Source organism: Mytilus trossulus, chromosome 8 (assembly GCF_036588685.1).
Source record: "Mytilus trossulus isolate FHL-02 chromosome 8, PNRI_Mtr1.1.1.hap1, whole genome shotgun sequence".
Lineage (NCBI taxonomy): Eukaryota > Metazoa > Mollusca > Bivalvia > Mytilida > Mytilidae > Mytilus > Mytilus trossulus.
The window spans coordinates 7504298-7528733 of NC_086380.1; the positions used below are offsets into that span (position 1 = coordinate 7504298).

Here is a 24436-nt window from a genome sequence, read left to right on the forward strand (position 1 = left end):
TTTCATAGAACTTGGTTGAGGAAAACTCCAAGTTATTATCAGGAACGCAAAATTCTGAATTTTTCCATTTGTAAAGGGGCATTACTCTAGAACAGTAAAAGTGACACCACCACAATTCAAACTTGATCTGTGTTTTGTTGAAAAGATAAAGAATGGAAACTTTGGGACATAAGGACAAGGGATAAACTTAATGAAACCTCCAGTATATTACACTCTGACAAAAAGCTAAATACAAATACTTGATGCTACAATCTAATTGTAATCCTATGTTTTGCATTCTGGGACTTTCCTCTCAAGCTTTTCCATAACTAAAAGCAGAGCTTAAAGTGGATTTGAATAAAAGAAATCAATAAATTCAGAGTCCAACCTTGAACCTTAATCATCCATATTTTCTTTATATCATGTGCAATTAGCTAATAGGTTAAATTCATCTGTTTAATCAACTCTAATCCAATACTGATACTGAGATTATTGACAAATTCCCTGATTCTTTGAACTTAAAGTTGAATGGAACCATCCTTTTACCATATTTTGGTATTATGGTTAATGTATATAGGTTGAAATAAATAATAAATACCGGGTACTTGTAAGAAACACGGAAAAGACACTTAAAACATAACAAAGTATGTGAAGCAATATTTATTAGAGTTTAAATATATTTATATCCAATTTTGTTTCAGCTACATAACTTAATCCCAACAACTTGTAGTACACAGGTAAACAAATATCTGAAAGAATACAATCACAACTCAGAGGTACAGGTCTCTAGTTCTAAAAATACTACTGCAAACAACTAAATACTAGGATTTATCTCCTAAAAGGGACATAACTCTATTTTCAGCTTATTATTACAGATGGATAAACTCTATTTAAGTAGCATTTTAACTGAAAATGTATAAAAATATATATAGGAATAATCACTAAAACACTGGTTCATGATATTATTCAGTTGTAACTGAACATTTTCAAAGTAAGGATCACAAAAAACCCTGTGCAAAGTCATAATCATAAATATGATTCATATTCTAGATACACTGCAGCAGTATTTTAGAATTTTGAGACAGTACAGGATATAAGGTAAAAAAAATAAGATCTCAACAGAACAAAACATTTTTGACATTTATAATATTTGAGGACTGGTTTACTTTGCCATGATTGAGAATGAGCAACAGCAAACATTAGCACATAATGATATTGATGGCACATTTTTAAAATTTATTATCAGCAAAAAAAAAGATGTTTAGTGAAATATTTGACCTTTTTATAGATTTATCATCTACTCCCCCTTTGTATTTGTAATTATCCCTTCTTTTAACAAAGAAAAACATAAATATTTATATGCATTTGATTTTGATCAATAAATTACTATCTAAAACTGGCAAAACTTTGCAGATTGCAAAGAAACTAAAAAATCTTCATTTTAGTGACAAAACGAAGTTTTAGGCACTTGCAAGTATAAGACAAAATGCTATTTACATTAAACCATAATGTTAATAAGCTGTAAAATACATTGCCATTTATTGTTAAGTTTAATACATTCTACATTAAGGCATATTCGTTAGGAGACAAAAAAATTAAATACATTGCATTAATTTGTGATTGAAGATCTTGAAGATAATGTATCTAACAATATGCATAATTTCAGATAGAAAATTCCCTTATGTAGTAAATAATCTTTAACACCAGCATTGCAACTTTGTATCAGTTTGTAAAAACATTTTTTTGGCAAGGAATGAAGACTGGAAGTGGAAAAGGGAATTTACAAATGTTTTATCAGAAAAAGTCTCACAGATAATGTATAATTCCCTTTTTCAAATTTGCACAAAATGCTTAAATAATAAGTTTGATCTTCACTTTTTAAATAATATTTCATCAACATTTTATTATATTTCATAAAAAATAAGCATAATGCATACACAGATCTTTGTACTGAAAATGTAAATAATGGTTTGAAGACTCTGAGTCAGTGAGTGCAGAGATAACAAACTGAGTGATAAATCATTTAGACTTTAAAAGCACAACAAGGCTACAAACCAAGTAATAAAGCATTTAAAGTTAAGAAGCATCACAAGGTTAATTTCCATAACTGCAAAAAAATTTAAGCTTACATTACACTGAAAAATCATAGTTTTTCATATGTCATTCAAACTTAAGTGATTTATACAGGAATTAAAGGGCTTGTGAAAAAAATAATTGTTATTTCAATAAAAGTTGTGAATTGTCTTCAATATTATTTGTTATCATATTTGTAAGTTATAAGTGTCCCTAATAAAAGATCTAAATAAATTATTATGTCAAAAATATTTCAAACTAAATTAATTCCATGTAAAATACTACTACAAATGGTAACACTTTTTCTAATAATAACAGGACCTAGAGACATGTGGACAATCATGCTGACATAGTAAATTGACTCCAGACTTTTCTTTGATCTTGGCTCTAAACAAACCGGCTATTCTCTATTCTCTATTCTCGAGAGCTATTAATATCTTATATTGACTTTTAGTTATACTGAATTTCACATCTAAAAAGTGATTTACCTTGTAATGCTATTTGCCAAATTCGAAATAATTGTCCAAAAAACTTTCATTGACTTCAAATTATTTCATCTTGTTTAGATAATAATACATTTCAACTTTTTTATAGAAATATGTTTCGGAAATCGAACAGTTAGCATAAACCAGTATTAGAATTACTGTAACAAATTATATATTTCTGTTTTTGATGATATGAAAAACAATATATTCAAGAAAGACAGAACAATTGCCAACAAAAATTTGACGTTTAACAAAACAAAACATAAACTCATGTTATATATATATACATTTGTAACACAACATGTTTTCATTCATACATATATGTAGCTGAAACAAACAATAGGACAAAAACCTCTTCTGCCTTCTTATACACTTTTTTGTTGTTGTTATCAAAGACGCATGTGGACCTCTTGTTTCCATTGTATTCTAAGTCTGATACAAAAATGATTTACAGCTGAAAGAATACAGTATTTTGAAAAATCGTTCTTATTTTTAGAATCTGTAATTCATTTCTTTATCATTTCTTTTCAAGAATGAGTAGAATTTGAAGAGAAGACTTTTTTGCAAGTGATTTTACTTTTCAAACTACAATTCTATTTTTCTATTTGAATTAAAATTTCTACACTGATAAATCACAAATTAATACACCACTAGCTTACTAAAGACTTTCGTGTATGGAAATGCATTTAATTAAAGTTGTGTAAATTATTTTATGCTACATTTAACTATTTATTATTTCAAAAGAAAAATGTCAAATTTGTTGCTAATCATTAGAGTCTAAATAACGTGATCATATTCTAACATCACTTCCTTCTAATAAACAACTTTTGAAGACAATTTTTCCTTATCTTAATTGATAACAGCAATTCTCCCTTGCTTTTAAAAGGGAAGTAACTCCTTTATTTTGGAATGCAAACAAAACGTCCACATGGTACAAACTTGATATCAACATATTAAATAGATTTTTTATTTTCATTTGTGCTAAAAAGTACATTTATAGAAGTATATTTAGCCCACACATTTGGAATTGTAACATACAAATGTCAATATTTTTAACATATAAATTTTTCAAAGCAAAACAAAAATGGAAACAAAAAAGTACAATTAAAATATAGTAATGTTGAAACACATCATATGACAGAAAATGCTATTTTTACGCTTGAATTCAGACAAAAAAATAAAAAATAAATAAAAATCCCTTTTTTCCTCAAAAGTATGAAAATATAAATTGCATTTTCTTCCAACAAATAATCAAAACCATGAAGTTCACATTTGGTTACTACAATACAGTTCCCTATAATCCTTAGGTAACCTATCTGTCTCTGAACAATGGACAAATCTTATCTTCTTTTTCATTATGGACCTTAATAAGTTTCACATGATATCTTAAAATTTCAATGTATAATTCATTTAATTTTAGTCTTTCAAATCACTGTTTAAACAGACTAAATTGTTCATTCTTTTTAACACCATTTAAATCACGATTACTTGAAAATACAAATTTGAAATCCTAGAAAATGAGATTTACGTTAACTTTTCTTGAATTGTGTTTGTCTGTAACCATGGTTACATACCCTGAAAATTCTTTTAAATAAAACTGAAAACATTAGTTGCATCAATTATTACCGAAATACAAATTGATGATTTCATCACTTACCACCTTTCATATGATCTATGAAATGTTTAGAAATAAATCAAAATATAAATAAAAAGTACAATTTCCTTGATTTGATTTTCTTCTGCACCTCTTACTCAACCGTAACATAAATTAACAATTTTCATAATTGAAAAAAATAAAAACATAACTTTGAGATGAAGAACAGATATTAAAAGCACTGGTGCATGAAAGGATTTCTGGTCATAAACAAAGACAAAATATCTTTTTCATCATGTTCATTATTAAAGTTTATCAATAGTTGAAAAATCTAAATTTCATCCTGATTATAAGAGCTAACAATTCAATTTAGTATGAACAAATATTTATTAAAGCAATTTCAACATAAATTTCTCTTAAATAGGTCCATATTGAAACTTTCAACTGTAAGTTTTTCTGGTAAAGACCTTTTTCCTCAAAATAACAACAGGCACTTGAAATATATATATGTCTTGATTTTGATGAACAACTAATAAAATAAAAGACAAAACAATTCTGAGTCTTACATTTTTTTTCAAAAATTTACCCCTTTATACTCAGCGAAAATTTCAAAGAGAAAAAAAGATGAATTGACTAAAAAAGAAAAAGAAAAAAAAGCAAGAGTTAAGTAAAAAGAAATTGAGCATGTTCTTAACATGCATGTCTTTACCAGAAAATATATAAACCCCTTCTTCATAACAACTTTCAACAATAAATACAATTTATCATGTTATAAACTATAACAAGAAACAAAATCACAAATGCAGTTAACTGCTTATGTCATTGAAAAATCTAATTGACTGTTTTATGACATTGTAAAAACCTACAATGTCTATGATGTAAATATGTGTCGATTCCCAGAGAAAAAGCAATGATTTCACTAGCCAGCAGTACTAATGCACACAACAGAAGTTCATGAGGTTAATCTGTGTTCTTTTAAGCCTTGTATACTAGTACTTCATTTGGATCTGAAAAAGACAAAATTCATAAAAAATTAAGGAAAATGTTAATAAATGTCAGTTGCTTATTTACTTACTGCATCTTCAAAAATTATTGGGAATAGTTTTTATCATTGCAAAAAATACTATAGGGTTGTAGAAATCCAAATAATTTAAACTCTTATTATGCATTTTTTTTAAATGAATTAAACAGAAATTTTCACAATATCACAAAAATAAATACATGCATGCAATAATTTCTCTATTTACAGTGCATGAATTGGCTAAACACTGCAATAGACCGCTTTCTAGTTCATCCGTCCCCGGGAAAAACTTGTCAATTATATGCGCCTGAATGACGTCATTTACCAGATAGAGAGGGTCGCCTGTATCCCTGCACTATTTACGTTCATCAAGCTTCTTAGTGATCGCATTGTGCAGGATAAACTAGAAATAATGGTTGTTCTGTTGGTACTTAATAACAATTCCCTAATGACAGCAATGCTGATTGTCAATTTTGCATTTTTGAGAATTCAATTTGTCTAATAATTCGTACAGTATAGAATTATAGTTTTCCAACCACTCGCTCAACATTGGAATGGAAGTGACAACGCCCCTAAACGCACAAATGACGTTCACTAAATCCAGAGTTTTTGACGGAAATGCATCGAACTCGAAAGTTGTCTATTATTTTTACTTTTGCTCAACAGTGCTGAGGAAACTTATGAAGGCAGTCTTAAACTAGCAGTGAGGTGAGTTGTTATTACTCTTTGTTGAAGGCTCACTGTCATTGACTGTGACTTTGTGATGAAGAACAGAAAATAAAAGCACTGTTTATTTGTTATTTATGTATTTGTTGCTGTACATTATGAACATGTACTGATTTTTCATATCCTTTGTTTTTTTTCTTATTATGTTTGCTGTAGTCAATGGTAGTGATTGAATATATTAGTTTTTGTGGTCAATTAATGAAATATTGTGGCAGTTTGTCTGACCAAATGTTTGCCCTTCTTTGGTCAGTTTATTGGTCTGTATGGTTTGTTTGTCCATCATTACACACCCCATGAGATACATATAGAAAACGTGTTAAGAAATTAATCTGACTTCATTTTTTCTCCCTAATATGTTTTCTTTCAGTCATATTAAGCTCTAAAGCTTTTATTCAAAGATGTGTTAATTGGAAAACAGATATTATCGTCACTAACAATTTTTTTTTAGTTGAGGTTGATACAAAATACAAGTCAGCATATATATAACATGTATAATGCTATCTCTCTCATCCTTAATAAGGTGAGAAAATAATAAATTTGTTTTTTTCATATTCAGAGCAATACTGATAACTATCAAATGGATCGACATTTAACAAAGAGTACACATGAACTTACATTTTCTACTTCCTTCTAATGCTTTTTCCCATTCTGAAAAAGAAACAAATAAATGATGTGACCATAATTTAAAAAAAAAACTTCCTCTCAAAATATGTTAACACGAAACAAATTGGTAATAGCTTTTTCCATATATATATATAAATATATGATATAAAAAATATTCTTTATAAGCCTCATCACTCAGCCTTCAGGGTTCTATGATGTATGACAGGCTACGTTGTTACTAAATTATTTGGAATTGGTCCTCATAATTTGCTTTGTGTTCGATATTTTTCTCCTGTAAATAATGCAAAACAAAATTGTTTGTTGGTGGAATGATCTCCTCAAAATTGTTTAAGATTTATATGGTGAATTTATGTGAAGTTTTTGAAAGTATCCAACTTGTGCAACTGTTCATCTATTTTGAAGGTTGCTAGGAGGAAAGCCTAATCAAAGTTAAACTGTTTACATACATAATGAACAAGACAAACAACACATAAAACTGTTAGTTTAATGATCATAGAACAAGCACTTGTAATTTTGGAATGTAACCTTGAGTTGTTTACTGACTGGATAGAATTATCTCCCTTATAGATGACCTTGTATAAGTGTTGTTTTTAGACAAATTCAGGATTAACCAAGCAAATAAAGTTCATAGTCACTAAAAGTATCCATTTAAATGTTAAATAAATGTTCTTTCTACTTGACAGGATTTGAATAATGTGCAACTTTCATCAGGTGTAATGTTTTTATTTCAGATTTCAGGAGCCATGTATTATATGTGTATTATATGTGTATTATTAGTACATAAAGTACATATAGGGATCCCTATTTGAATATAAGTCTGCATACATTTAATTGCAAAAACCTGCAATCCACATATCAAATTTACAAAAATCCTCTTACAGATTTGTAAGTGTGTACTATCATGACTATATTACTTAAAAAAATTTTTTTTTCATACATTCAAAGTGAAGAAATAACATGTACCGGAATAATTCCCTTGCACATCTTGATTTCTTACAATGATGAAAGGTTCTTGTTTCGACAAATACAAAAACTGAATGTAGCGTATACTGTTTATTATGTCAAAAATATTTTTCTATATTTTCAAAGTGAAGAAATTATAGGTATTTCACTTGCACATCTTTGATTTCTTAAAGTATAAATGTTAAAAGATTCTTGTTTCTCCACATTTTCCACGTTTTAAGTGACACATACTGTAAAATCCAACATACAGGTGTGCCTATGACAACACATGTCTATTTTTGTGCATGTATTTAGCAGCTAAATTAATCAATGACATGCTGTATATAGGTAGGTAAAAATAATCAATACTTTATAACACTATGTAATCTTATTTTTACATTGTATGTATTCACTGTATTAGACTAAAAGTAAATATGTTGTCAATTGTGGAAAGTTCATTTATAAACATTAAAATGAATTTTACTATTCAAAAATTTTGAATCAACATTCTTGTTGCTGGGCCACACTCACCCTAGATTCCCTACAGCAAAATGAATAAATTCAGAAATTGAGGCAAGGCTAAAAAATACATAAAGCATCACTAAATTGTTGATAGTCCTAAGGTGACCTATTTCGATATTAATTTCTGTATCTTGTGAAGAATTGTCTCATTAGCAATCATACCACATCTTCTTTTTTATATCTCTAAATTCACATGCACATGTTTCAGAATTTCACATAAACTTGATGTCATTCGAAAAACCTACACTCATGACTGAATGCTGACAAATAACTTCTTTTTTGTTTGTTAAACCCAATATTCTTTCTTATAACTTAACTAAACTTACCTTTATTTAGGTAACTAACAGCTTCTGGGAAATTAAATCTTTGATTAGAATTGTCTCCCGAATCCTGACGGAAGAAAAGCTGCTGTTTACACTTATCATCTTTTGGCAATGAATTCACTTCTAAGTCTATCATTCTATCTCCAATTGTAATAAGAACTACTTTATCCGATTGACTAACGTTCGATTGTTCCTTGGAATTTGATAATTTTGAGTCACTTGAGATCTGGGCAGCTTCAATGATCTGGTTAGGCTCGCCAATGAACATGATAGTATCGTCTTTATGAGAAAGATGTTTGTTTTGAACATTAGGGTTTATGATGTGTTCAATGATACCATTTTTGCCAGCTAGCAGATGGCTTTTTGGTGAAGAGTCTGTCCCGAATTCTTTATTACTATTAGATATAGATTTTTTAGCTATCACAGAATTTTCTGAAGAATTTTTCCTAAGATTTTTGGAATCAGAAGTTTTTGGAATATTACTTGAACTACTTTGTAAGCTAGAAGATGAGCACTTTTGTATGTTTTCGGAATTATTATCAGCAACGTCAGACTCGTTAGCAGAGTCAAAGAAAAATGATATGCCCAAGTTACGAGGGGCCTGACTGACTCTTTTATCCATGAATATTACAGACTGTTTTACTCTTTTAGAATTATTAATAGCTGTTTGTTTGACAGACTTCACTTTCTCAGCATTATTTGTTTCACAAATCTTTCTAGAGTCTGACACTTTGTAAGATGATTCACTGATGGACTTGTCATTTTCAAGAGAACACTCTAAATCTTCATTTATCTGCTTGGCAGTTTCAGACTCACATGTTTTACTATATGATACGGTCAGTTGACTATCAATGATATTTATATCACTTGGAATAACATCGCCAAATGACACACTACATAGACTAGTATTACTCTCTTCAGTTTTAATGGAATTGGTAGTGCTAACAAACTTGCTATCAAATCCAACTTTAGGAAAGTCAGTATCGACTAAAACAACATCCTCATCATGAAAGTCAGTATCCACTATAACTACATCCTGATCACAAACATTTAAAACTTCTTGACTTCCATATTTTTGTTTTATGGAAGAACTTTCAATTTCTTTTAAGTTTTCAGGATGTGAACCAATGGAATGGCGCCTTTCCTTTATTTGTCCTTTCCAATTGGCTGCTTTCAAATCCATGCTTGTTTCTTCGGGTTCATCGTCTGCTGTAGAACTTCCTAAGGAAGTGACACTGGGTTTTGGAGAAGCGGCCATTTTTGCATAGGAAACCGGGAGACGTGGGGATAGACTGTTTTGTAGCCAAGCTCCTTGTGAAGAGGCAGGGAGGGATTTCACTGATTCAATATCACTGTCATCTTGAGCTTTTATAATACTTTGAACTTCCATTCTAACATCACCAGTAGAGTTCCTTCTAGCATCACGGAAACCTGGTTGATTAGAGCTGCCAAGAGCAGGAAATGCTGATGGACTAAGGTCTCGTGTTCTTTCTCCTTCGACAATGTTTGATGAAAGTTTGTTCAAAGGGGGAGGTGTCACAGAACGGGGAGCCTTGCGTCTTTCTTCCCTTTTAAAAGGTTTAGGAGGAACTAAAGTCTCCTTAGCACTTATAATTTCCTTTGTTGTAGGAACCTTCTTTTTCTTTTTACCACCAACAACTTGAAATTCAGGCTCCTTTCTTAAAGGTTCAAAGTCTGTGAAACGATAGTCTTCGTTCTGCACCAAGTCTAGCTCGTTAAGAAACAATGAAGTTTTGTCTTTGTTATTATTAGTTATCATGCCATTTAACCCATTATCAGTTTGATAGGTTTCTTTATTAGCACTTTTCTCCATTGTTCTCTGTTTGATATTGTTTGTTTGTGATTTGGGTTTTGTAGAAATGTTCTCTACTGAATCATCTGCATCAAAGCCATTCACAATACAATTTTCTATCTTAGAGTTAACTCCCTTTGCTTTAGGTTTATTAGACTGATTTTGTTTTTCAACAGATTTGATTGTTGATTTTTTGTCTTTTTTAATTGGTTTTTCTACACTTTCTGATGGAACACAGTTAACTTTCTGTTCTATTTTGGCTTCCATAGTTATTTCTTCATCTGGTAAACTCACAGATTGTTTTATATCTATCTCATTTGTAATAATTGTTTCAATTCGTTCCTGTGAATCAGTATTCTCATCAGATGAGTTTTTCGCAGTGGTATTTCCCATTCTATTTATAACATTTAAATGTGATTCGTTAATAACACACTTTTTATCATCATCATGATTTTGAACACTTTGAGTTTTGTAATCTAAAATATGATCTGTTTTAATTGAATTAATAAGTGGGGTGGTTTCATCAATTATTTTAACATCACTTTTTTCCTCTCCTGTTTCTTTCACTTCACATTTTTCGTCATTAATTGGTTTATTTAATTTTTTGTCCTTGTTTTTCTTGTTGTTTTTCTCTGTCGATTTAGAAACCACTGCCACTTCATTTGTAATGGTTTGACTGTTTTTCTTTGCTGGCTTACGCCCATTTTTGTCACCATCAATGAAATCTAATAGTTCGTCAATTTCTTTATTCCCTACATAATTTTCAACCTCTTCAGACAAACTGACTTTTTCTTTTTTAATTTTTTTACGAACTTTCTTTTCTGTACGATTTAAATCGTGGTTTGGATGAAACGGTGAAGATTCTAATTCACTTATGGGAGTACCTCCTAAGGAATATGGACTGAAGTCTCTTAGGCTCTGAGGAAAACTGCTAGCTCCTGGATAGTTTTTACGAATAACTGAACTTGAAGAACCAAGTTTTGGAGAGCCTCGCATCTGATAGTAGCGATCTATTGGGTTGCCGTTCTCATCGTAATCTGAGTTTCTCCTTGTTTTGTCATCAAGATCATCTGAAATCAAATACAGCAAATGGTTAGATTTTGTTTTAATGATTTTGTTTGTGAAAGAAGTAAGCAAGTAAAACTAATATAGAAATGAAGACTGGAGCATATGTTCCCTATTTGTTTCAAGGTTTTTATTGACAATCACAAGAAATATCTGTGTTAGTAAGAGGGTTAAATTATAACAATACAGGTCAAATCATCACAATAAAACTGAAACTCTTCACTATTTTAACAATCATTTCAATAGTCATAAATGCATAAATATTAGATTGCAAACAAGAATGTGTCTAAAGTACACGGATGCCCCACTCGCACTATCCTTTTGCATGTTCCATGGACCGTGAAATTGGGTAATAATCTAATTTGGCATTAAAATTAGAAAGATTATACTATAGGGAACATATGTACTAAGTTTCAAGTTGATTGGACTTCAATTTCATCAAAAACTACCTTGACCAAAAACTGTAACCTGAAAGAACGGACGCACAGACGAACGGATGCACAGACGAAGGGACCCACAGACGAATGGATGCACAGACCAGAAAACATAATGCCCCTCTACTATCGAAGGTGGGGCATAAAAATTGATGTTACAGTAGAGTCTTGTCTAATAAAATTGAGATTATACTGTTTTTCTTTCTTAGATTTCTGAAGTGTCCAAACAAACATATGCATGCACTGTTTCAGCTAAAAATTGCTTTTAGAAACTCAATTAACCTATAAGTCTTTATAATTAGCTACTTAAAAATATGTAATTTGAATGAAAAAGACAAAAATCATCTATATCTCTTTTTCACAGAACATGCAATGTACTGTTTGAAAATGTCAGCGATTGATAAAAAATTGTCTTGTTTTGCATATATATTTATTCAAGTTCAACTTTGTATTGTCAATGTATGAAACCACAAAATATATGGTTACATACCAAATTTGTAATGTTTACATATTTTATTTGACATATATGGTCTATAATACAACCTAATAGAATTACAATCCATTTAAACTTTACATTTCTATATATACATAATGCAGCATAAGTCTAAAAATAGCTAGTTGTGTGTCACGATGTTGGCTTATGTCAATTGTACTCAGGTTTTAAAAAGAATTTATCAGCTTAGAAAAGTATAAAAAAAAGTACCCTCTTCAAAATTAAAAAAAATAAAAACACCCAAACAATTGAAGACTGAACTTATGTAATTGGAAATAAAATATGTTCTGTATGGACTAAATGGTGGAGGTAGAACGATTGCCTATGTTTACAAGCATTTAGTTCAAGTCATTTATCAGCCATGTTTATTTTAAGACAGTGACAAGCAAATTTACTTCTAACTAAATAAAACTACATCTTCCTACCTATGTCTAACCTTTAGTACATTTAACCTTTATTACGCAGCAGACTGATATAAATAATATAAAGCGCATGATGATTCAATTGTCAACGACCATGTAAACACCAAAAAATCAATTTCATTTCCGTTAGATCAGTGCCGATTTCATATAAAACAGACAATCAATAATAGAATTCTGTCTTTTCGATATATTTATATAAGAAAAATGAGATGACCTTACCTCTTACATGGTAAATACAATGTGATATCCGTATAATTTGTCTATCTTATCTTAACCCTGAATGATTCACTGAACCATCACTACACCAGGTGAAAAGTTAAAATCCACATTATAAAACAGCTGACCATAGCTGACAGTCTGTATTACATGAATTAGTCAACAATCACTTTGATACTGACAACATGGACAATGTAGTTTCATCCACTGTTCCTTTTAACTTATCATTATGTACAAATGAACATGTAAAGGTAGATCACACCTTTATAACCACTTAGGTTTTACCGGTTTAAAATTCCCCAAGCATGATATATAGCCCATGTATAAATATACAGAACTTTCTCACACTGCCCCATGACTCAATACAGTTTGTTTACATTTCAATCTACAATTGTAAAAAGAAACTAAAACAAATTTTAACTAAATATTTATGAATGAATGCTATATAAATATAGGTCGATATATAGTTTGGAAATTAAATGTACCCAAGAAATTTTACATTAACAAATTGACAAAAAGTTCAAATACTGTGCTCTTTTTGATAAAAATGTTCAATACTTTAATAAAGCCATCAATCTTGATCCATGAAGTAAAGTTAACTGTACTTAAAATAATTCAATTAATTAACTTTCATAAAAAGTAGACAATATATATATATACATATATATCGATTCTGTATTTCCTATTTTAAAATGTTTGGGTAAACTTCCTTTTACCCTCCCTCTGGTGGCAGAATAAGTATTGGCTTTGCCCTACATTGAAGGTTAATTTCAAATGGAAGTTTTGCACTAAATTCTCTATTGCCTACTTACATCTTGATTTCCCCATATTAAGTTGATTTAAAAACAAATCATCAAGCTATTCTGGGTTAGGATATTTTTTTATAAAACTCAAAATAGCATAAAATTACTGTTGAAATGATAATGCCTGAAGACTTTCAGTTTCCTGATAAAAACATATTACATAAATTCCATTCAAGGAAGTTCAAGTGTTGCAATTGATTACATTTTGATTAGTTCCGTCACTAAACTCCTACTGCAACGGAAATTTTGAATTTTTTGATTGGCTCATAGCTCATTGTGCAATGTTATGATTTGCTGTATATATTAAATAAAAGGACACCCATTTTCTATTTGTCAGCTGCAAATATTTCATGCATATTCAGAATTGATTAGACAGGAATAAAAGAGGAGCTGCAATTTGGATTGCTGTCCCAAGCATGTGGAAATGTTTGATGGAGGAGGAAATACTGCTTTGCAAAATTAAGATATAGATCTTAAATATTCATAGTTTTTAAAGTTTTATTTCAAGCCAAAAACATCACTTTTGATTTTCCATTCCCTTTCCAACCTGACATAGCTGTGTATGTATTCATAATATGACCTTGAACTTGGTGATTTTGACAAGAAATCACAACATCAAGCATGACCCTGAACATAAGTGAATTTGTCATAGAATGCTTTCTTACTTGAACACACTAAATGAGTAATGGTTGTGATTACCCTCATTGAGTCATTAAGAATGCACCAATATCATTAAACTCAACAATACATTAAACAAGCAAACATTGCACTTATAAATTACATATGGTTTATAGCTTTCAACTAAGATCATATTTTGGATTGAGTCATCTGCTACTAAACCTTCAGGTAATCTGATTTAAAACATTGGGTCAGTGGCAGATCCAGGGGGTGGGTTCCTGGGGTTGGAAACCCCCTTTTTTTGACGATCAATGCATTTGAATGGGGTCATATAGATGGAAATTCCCTTTGTCCTGGGTTGGGAACCCCCCTTTTTAAAATGGGTGGATCTTCCCTTTGTCCTGGGTTGGGAACCCCCCTTTTTAAAATGGGTGGATCCACCCCTGTAGGGTAGTGTCTTTGTCATCAAAGACCAGACAACCGTCTGCTTTAATGAATGTTGACTATATTGTTGACTTTAGATGTATTTCTGGTAATATTTTGTGGTTCTCTAACACCATACCCACATCACACAATAATTTTCCATATTCAGTGAACCATTAACCTGGGTAAATATCCTTATTAAGTTTCAAGTATATGTGACCACAACTTAATAGTAATAAACTAACAACCAAAACATTTAACTAAAACAACCATCAGACTGACAAACTGACTCAAAAACATGATAGCCTCTTCAATCATAAAACACTCTCCTTTCTGAAATACATGTACATGTACTTATACAAATCTTTTGACATCCACTTTTCTAAGTATATTTAATTGATTTATCATTCAGGATAACCTTTTCATTTTCCAAATGTGGAGTTAAATAGATCATGTGCATATATTTAGCACTGCAATTTAGTCAGGATTACGCAAATAAAATTTTGAGATGGCCCCTGATATAAACAAGCTTCAGATGATGTTGTCAGCACTGTAATCAGCTACCTGCCTGTGTTGGAATCCTATGCATGTGTTCAAGTGTTTTAACTACTGTATATACATTAATGGCCTCTCACCAACCCAATACACATCAAAGGATTTCATTAGTGTTTGATAAAAGTACATTAAAACCAAGCAGTCTATAAAGTAGCTCTTTTCCAAGATTACAATTAATAATTCATCTAGTATGCAGTTCAAAATCAATTTCCAAATGAAATCAACATCGTCCCACTTTTCCGATTCAATTATCAAAAGAGCTAATGATATTGACGGTCTGTGAATTCTATAAATGGTGACAGAAAGCCGAGAAGATGATAATGAGATTTAACACTTCAAATTTACCCTTTTTCCTACTAGAACCTAATAAAAGGTATGAAATCGGGGCAACTCCCCAGGTTGTTCATTCAACCTTCAAATGGCAATAAACATAAGTACATCAAGTATGAAATGAAACTGACAATGTAAACAAATAATACATTTAGAATTCTAGTCATGAAACTATTTACTACATGCAATTATGAGTCCATAATGAAATATGAAGTAGATCTTGTCTATATCTAATAATTTATGAGAGCCAAGATGGAGTATTCCCTGCCCCCTCCCATATGTTTCAACCTGTCCAATGAGTTTGATCCTACTGACCAAATTAGCCCCTGTCTTACCAGTATTCTATACAATTTTGTCAGTAAAAAATCCAATTCAACACAATTGTGAAGTTAATAACACCTTGAAAAGTCCTTAAATGTTGATTATCCAATGACAGTTCAACATGTTGATTTTGTCTTCTACATACAGTAATCAATAAACACAACAGAGAAATCTTGGTCTTATCTACTCTTGTTTACAGTGGAATCTAAATGTGCTCCTCAAGCATTCTTTTTATCAATAATACTGATTAAACGGATCATAAAAAGTGAAATTTATTAACTATGTTACCTAAGGGCCGAAGAAATGAATACCATTAACAAAACATATGCATATTTATAATATTAAAATCCAGTGGAAAGGAGAAATAAATGGATGACTAGTCTATATTTTTTCAACCATGATCAGATTGATTTTTGCTTCATACTGCACTTTTAGCCAATAAATGTCTGATGTCCCTGAGACTAGTAAGATTTTTCCAAATTTAGATACATAAACATGAAAAGTGTTGAAATTTATATAGGTCTTGGATATTTAAGTAGTTGGAAAAAGATATTGGTGCAGACTGTTAAATAAATATTTTGAAATTAAGTCTCTGAATGGTATATTGAAGAACAGCCATTACATATTATACATAATAATCCTATACCAAGTGATGATTGTTTAGGTGCTCTCTGATAATTTTGGCAAATGTGTAAGTAAATGAAGAATACAGAAAGTTTTAGACTGTTATTATTTCACAATAAGCCATAAATGGAGATCCAAAACTCCTCGAAAAGTGTCAAATCAAAATAGTTATACAGAAAATTACACATAATTAGATCTTTGAACAAATTTTAAAGCTTTTCACATTGCTATGCTACTTATGGTCAAATATAAAAAAAACTGGTCAATGTCCCATAACTCTTGCAAAAATTGAATAATCAATTATAGGATCAACTTCACAAATCCATCAATGATTTGAGGTATATAAGGTTGTTAAAGTTCCATGACTATTGCTAAAATATTAAACCAAAAATGGCAGTATTGTATTGTCAACTATACCTGATGACAAACCACACCTAAATGTTTGACAATGTCCATTCAACTGTTTTGGAAGGGTTGTGAATTGCAAAGGATCTAAAAACCAGTAGACTATGATAATAATCAAGGTAAAAAATATACTGTTATCATCTAAGGCTGTAGTGTGTAACATAGTACTAAATAAATCTTACTGTTAAGGACACTTAAGAAGAAGGGAGGGTGGTGTTAAGGACAATTATTGGTACTATACAAATTGAGTGCAGTAAACTATATTCTTATTAAAACATTCTCCCAACATTAGTCTTTTGAGAAGGATTCATTTTAAGTGCAAAAAAGCAAGCACGCTTTACACCCTTTATCTTCACAAGACAGAATTAAGTACAACTTGAGATACACTAGCCTAGGTACAAATAAAAAGTTTGGCATACTAACTCTTATCATTCCTACGATAAAGTATGTATCATTATAACCATAACCCACATGTTGGTGAAGGCAGAGTTCATGGAGGACAACATTTCTTTAGGGTCTATAAACCAGTGAGATTCTAATATGGCCATAATCTAAAGTATGATGTGACTGGTCTACATCAGGTTAATAAATATATGTGGAACGTTGAGTTATTTGATTATTTGAATGTGCAGCGAAATTTTGTTTGGACTGATGAATTACCATCTATTGCAGTGAACATCTAAAGTAACCAATCAGTACCTAAATGTGAACTATGTGAACTTGGGGTTTATAAACAAGTCTAAATTGAAAACTATGTTCAAACCTGGATAAAAACCGCAATTTTTATACGTGTGCATGTTAAACAAATTTCGTTGTATTAGGGTTTATATATACAACTCATCTAAACATCAACCCAACAATGTTAGATCTGTAAATTTGCTGTCGCAAATTTTTTGTTCTTCCCTCGCCGGGATTCAAACCCATGCTACTGAGATATTGTGACACCTATTCGCCTGCACTGTAGCCGTCTCGCTAGACCACATTACCACCTGGGTTTCACAAAATAAAGCTTTTGGTGGCCGTGTGTTACCTTTCCTTGTCAGTTTTAATCTATATTACTATAGATAATTTAGCTGATCTGTAAGAATAACATCTTCATGCCTTACATATCATGTACTGTAGTTCGACGCTAGATTTAAACTGTTGAGGAAAGTTGAACACCCGGCCACCGAAAGCTTCTTTTTTTATGAAGCCCAGGTGGTAGTGTGGTCTAGCCGGACAGCTGCAGTGCAGGCAATTTGGTGTCACAATATCTCAGAAACATGGATTGGAATCCCAGCGAGATAAGAACAAAAAATTCACAAATATACAGATCTAATATTGTTGGGTTGATCTTTAGATGAGTTGTATATATACATCTTAATCAATACATTCAGTCCTTTTCTTTAAACATCATGATCAAGAAATTTTATTTGACCTTTCCAGCTAAATAAAGTTACTAGTATATATCTTGTATTGATTAATTTTCTTTCTAGCTTGATCAATATACACTACTACAAATGTGTACCTGTATTTGAATATCATGTGTGTATTATATCCCTCATACCCAAACTTGTTCTAGATAATAACCTTTTGCACTATAAATTGGTTTTATTGCACAATACATGTACTTACTATGTGTCATAGTTATAAAAAAAAATAATATCAAAGGCTTTTTGCCATTTAAAATGGTTAATGGGTAATCCTAGACAAAAACAAATAATGAAGTAATTCTCAAAATAAGGAAAATAAAACTTATAAAATGTTTAATGAATATACATGTACATGTACTTGAGATTTCCCCCTTAATGTTCCTTATGGATTAATCAGCAATGCATCTGTTTAACAGTGTCCTGAATAATGTAAGGAAAGAATACATGGAAAACTGACAACAGCTGGTACTTTAATATGAATGGAATAATGTGATTAGTATATAGATATAAAGCAAAAAAAACCACCAATACACATATATGTGCATAAGGACAGTTAGTCTATCGGTAAAAAGAACCATTTAAACTACATAAATTTTCATTCCAAATAAAAAAAAATCAACATTTTTTTTTAGCATAAACCCATTTGTTTCTTCAATTAAAAAAACCCACCATAAAATCTTTAGTCAAGTTTTCAACAGACAAGGCTGTCAGTTTGAAACATGTGTTAAGATGAATGTATACTGAACTTTTGTCCTTCAATTTCTCCTGTCCACAAGGATCATTACATAACTTTGAATCCTCATATCTATTAAAATCACTGATCTTAATACAAACCTTATCTCATAAATAAAAGACTTGGTATTTTTACATAATATTTGAAACATTTTCCATAACCATACTCATCCTTGTAAAGTTACAACCATGTGACTGTAGGTTTGATAGATGACATGTGTAATTATAAAATATTTACATATATAGAAAACTTGTTATCAAATTAACAGTCAGATCAAAAATTAACATTGCTATAGATTTTTGTGGCATGTTATACCTAGAAATGAAATATACATTATAACGAATCAATCATGTAACAGACGCTACAACCACACATGGTAATTTTCCATTTTAAGAATTTTCCAGCTAAGAATTATCTCCCCTTCAACATATACCAAGACTTACCAGAGTATTGAGTTAGAATAGGAACTCCAAAGAAATCACAGATTTTCACGTGTGGTAAATCCTTCAGTGCCGATCCAGCTAGCCACATGATTAAGCCCCTCCCCTTGGCTTACATCATGGGAGAGATGAACCACATTTACAGATATGACGACTGAGTGAAGGTCATAATCAATTCACATTTGACAAAGTAAAATTTGTTCAGTTGTGATAAAGTTGTTCAAACTCCTTGTTCAAAGTACGACACATATAGACAGAAAAGAGGAAAAGAATAAAGATAAATAGGATTAGTTCATGATCACACACACATAAAGTTCCCTTGTCTAAACCAGTATTACTGTTGTTGATTTCTACCTGTGTAATGGACAAGATAATCTGAAGTACTCTACTGTCACCGTACTATATACATTAGTATATTTTTCATACATTCAAGACAATCTACTCAGGACATGTTCACAAATATATTATTATCTAAGATGAATGAATTAAATAGATGACCAACTGTACATGATATCAAGAGGCTCAAAAGGGAAAACTAAAAAAATCTATATATGAAAATCCATGATTTATGCATTTCATTCTCATTGTAAATTTTGCTTTAAAATAATCAATCACATTTACAATATATTTGAATATGTTAAAAATGTATCTACCATATATATAATTAAACAGTGACCTAACTTTCCCCCATATAATCTTTTTCATCAATGTATCAGTGTATAAGTATAATTCTGCTGACACATTCACAATTTAATACATAAAGGGCAACAACTCTAGGAATATAGAGGCTAAAAATGCAAACTAGAAACTGATGTCGAATAATTAACTGATTAGTATGGTTTTGACTTGGCTGCCAGTGTTTTCCATATAAAATATATTGACGTTCCTATAAGTGTGGTTTCACCCAATGATGGGTCCAACTCTTTCAACTTGTAATTTTACAGTCGGATTGTATAATACATTGTATTGATTAATATACAAATATTAAGATGAAATATAATAACTGTTATTGTCAATGAGACAACTATGCACTGGAGATCTATAAAGATGTAGGTGTTAACTATAGGACAAAATACAGCCTTTAACCATGAGCACCACAGAGCTAAACCTATACAAAACACAAAGGAGTAAGTTCGGTAAGGGCCATATTTGGCCCCAATTATAAAGTTCATAGTTACAAGACAATAAATGTATTAAGTTGCCTTAAAGACATGTTTAGAAAGTTAATCAGAACTGTTTTTATCACTATCTATAATGAACTTGGCCCCAGTAGTTTCTGTGGAAAATGTAACCAGTAGTAAAAATTAACAAATTTTATGAAAATTGTTAAAAATTGACTCTAAAGGACAATAACTCCTTAGGGGGTCAATTGACCATTTTGGTCATGTTGACTTATTTGTAAATCTTACTTTGCTGAACATTTTTGCTGTTTACAGTTTAACTCTATCTATAATAATATTCAAGATAATAACCAAAAACAGCAAAATTTTCTTAAAATGACCAATTCAGGGACAGCAACCCAACAACGGGTTCTCTGATTCATCTGAAAATTTCAGGGCAGATAGAACTTGACCTGATGAACAATTTAACCCTATGTCAGATTTGCTCAATGCTTTGGTTTTTGAGTTATAAGCCAAAAACTGCATTTTACCCCTATGTTCTATTTTTAGCCATGGCGGCCATCTTGGTTGGTTTGGCGGGTCACGCCACACATTGTTTAAACTAGATACCCCAAAGATGATTGTGGCCAAGTTTGGATTAATCTGGCCCAGCAGTTTCAAAGGAGAAGATTTTTGTAAAAGATATATAAAATTTCAAAAATGGTTAAAAATTGACTTTAAAGGGCAATAACTTCTAAAGGGGTCAACTGACCATTTTGGTCCTGTTGACTTATTTGTTAATCTTACTTTGCTGAACATTATTGCTGTTTACAGTTTATCTCTATCTATAATAATATTCAAGATAATAACCAAAAACAGCAAAATTTCCCTAAAATTACCACTTCAGGGGCAGTAACCCAACAACGGGTTGTCAGATTCATCTGAAAATTTCAGGGCAGATAGTTCTTGACCTGATAAACAATTTCATCCAATGTCAGATTTGCTCTTAATGCTTTGGTTTTTGAGTTATAAGCCAAAAACTGCATTTTACCCCTTTGTTCTATTTTTAGCCATGGCGGCCATCTTGTTTGGTTTGGCGGGTCACCCCACACATTTTTTAAACAAGATACCCCAATGATGATTGTGGCCAAGTTTGGTTTAATTTGGCCCAGTAGTTTCAGAGGAGAAGATTTTTGTAAAGGTTAACAACGACGACGACGCAGGACGCCAAGTGATGAGAAAAGCTCACTTGGCCCTTCGGGCCAGGTGAGCTAAAAAGGTCAAGATAAGGGATTTTGCTGAAATTTGACCAAATCAGCTAGATTTCAACCAAACAAAAGACCAGGAAACATAGAGCGCAGGCGTCGACAAGCTTAAGATTCAAATAAGACATGTGAAATGTCTTCACAAACATAATTTTAAAAGATCTTTGTTGTCGACTTATGCGCTCTATGTTTCCTGTCCAATAATCTATGGAAATTTACCCATTTTCATTGATTTTTTCGTGAAAATTCATCATCAGTGCAACTTGTGACGTCATAATAATACACAGAAACGTAAACTTTTCAACAAAATTGTTTATATCCTAGCTAGTCAATGTATTAGGTATAATTAATTGTGATATTGGTCGATAAATCCGAATTTGAAATTTACACTAAAAAAGGGGGCCATTTTAGGTCTTATCGAACATACTCCTTTATAAACTAGATTTAATCAAGAATAAAAAGAGAAGTCAGTAGAAATCCTTTCTGATTAAAATGATGGAAATGGATATGTTCCACAAGTTTAAAGAACTTCTAATTCTCACTTAGGAAGCTACCACAAACAGTACCCAAGTTGTTTATTAGACAACATCAAAGCCCCCCTCCCCCCAAAAAATATAAGGACAATGAGACAGCACTTTCTACAATTACATTAAAAGCCCTGAATTGCATGTCAAAGGGTCTGATCAGGGGCAATCATACAGGTTTAGTGGAGTGGGGATTGTAACAACCTTTATCCCATACATTTTTTTTTACAATAATTGTATGGCCTTATTGCAGATCTTTTGTGTAATGTACGTATATTACTTCCAGTTAAGTCTTTTTAATCATCTGACCCGTAAAAGGAGACAGAAGAGCACTGTTCTCAGGGCCTGGGAAGAACACTGGGTGGGAGGTGGGGAAAAGACTTCCTGGAAAGTAATAAGGCTACTTTCTTTTACATGTATTCAAATCAATATTCTAATGCAACAATGTTTGTAACATTTATTTTGATTGGATAACGTCACTTATTTACATAACATCAATTGACAATTGATGCTATGGGATGTACGAGCAAGCACAGACAGTATATATATGACAGATTTTAATGACAGATTTTAAAATATATATGTTTTATACTTGTTTTCTGTCAGTTTCATTAGAATGGAGATATTGTATTTTAAGCTCCAACAACATCAATTTTGGATTTGATGGTCGCAAATACCTGTTTACTGTCTCCGCTAATGTGTCGCCTGAAAACTTACTTTGCAATTTGACAAATCCCCGATTGATGCCATCAGAACTTAAAGTACTATACAGTTATCTCCTAATTCAAACATCAACCCTTTGGAGATAAATAGGCAAAGAGTTTTTAAGGGGAATAGACAGTTTTAGGGGATAGAATTGAATGTTCAAAGTTACTGTTTATATGACGTTTTGCATATATATATGCTTTGTAATACATTGTAATAGCAAAATCTAATAATAGGATGATAGGACTATTTAAAACATTTGAACATTTTTAAAGTGCAAAACAACCAACAAATGAGTATTTGCTGTTTTACAGACTTATTGCTGATTTTTTAACTTCATTTCAATTTTGGCCAAAAACGTTATATGTAAAATTGGAAAGGGAAGAGCAGGATTTTCCCAAAAATATGAGGCAAATTTATGGGAAACCATTATTTATCATGTTTATCAGATCAATTTTTAAAATAAGTATAGTCTTAAAGTAACACATCTTTTTAATGTATTTACTTCAAAATACACTTAAGTTAAATCAATGTCAGACAGCCTTTTATATTAAAAGATTATAGTAATATATATGTAAAATAACCAAAAAAAGGTTAAAATAAAAAGAAGATGTGGTATGATTGCCAATGAAACAACTATCCACAAAAAACATAAATGACACAGACATTAACAACTATAGGTCACCGTACGACCTTCAACAATGAGCAAAGCCCAACATATGTTTTGGCCACATTTTTAGCATGTAAAAATAGTAATACTTAATTTTGTTGATCCAATTTTGAATGAGAAACACCAATGCTGCCATACAAAAACAAAGTTAAAACTTCAGTTTTCTTAAAAACAAGTTAGGTAAATTGGTTTTATATTTCAATGACCTCAAAGATCTCATCTTGATCAATGACATAATCTCAATAATACAAATGTCCACAAAAGATGACAATGTAATGTGCCTTGTATGGAATCCCCTTAAAGCAAAACAATTTTCAATGAATGACCATGGCCAGAATGACAATCAAACAAGGACTACTTAACATTGATCAACCTAATTAGAACTTGATCAGATTATAAAAGCGAGCTCAATGATTCCAGTGGTGAAAACAAAGTGGCGTCTCATTAAACCTCTATTTCAGATCTCTTAGCCATTAACTGCTGAAGATGATATTGTGCTGTCTGTGTCACAAGCAAAATTTACAGACCATAGAGAATTCCCAATATTGATTTTCAGTGACAAAGAGCTAAATGTTGTGGTTTCAAGATAATTCTGATGAATGTCATACAACTTAAAGACAAAATAAAGTCATATATATATATATCACACAGATAAAGTACAGCATTAAACCTGGATATATCTTGTTGATCAACAGTTCTATTAAAAAGAATAGATTACTATAGCTAGACTACATGTACATGTATAAACAGCTTAACACGTTTACTACTGTGTTTTA

The 24436-nt window shown here is 31.1% G+C and overlaps 1 protein-coding gene across 4 annotated transcripts in view; it reads right to left on the reverse strand.

The window, feature by feature from the left end:
* Positions 1-626: 626 nt before the first annotated feature.
* Positions 627-24436, reverse strand: part of LOC134728214 (uncharacterized) — a 35436-nt gene continuing 11626 nt past the window's right edge. For all 4 annotated transcript variants that reach the window (XM_063592729.1, XM_063592732.1, XM_063592733.1 and 1 more), the window contains 3 exons: positions 8293-11172; positions 6494-6526; positions 627-5138 (listed from right to left, as the gene is read on the reverse strand). In XM_063592729.1, coding sequence (XP_063448799.1) covers positions 5107-5138; positions 6494-6526; positions 8293-11172 — 2945 coding nt within the window. In that variant the 3' untranslated portion in view covers positions 627-5106. The remainder of the gene's footprint in view (positions 5139-6493; positions 6527-8292; positions 11173-24436) is intronic.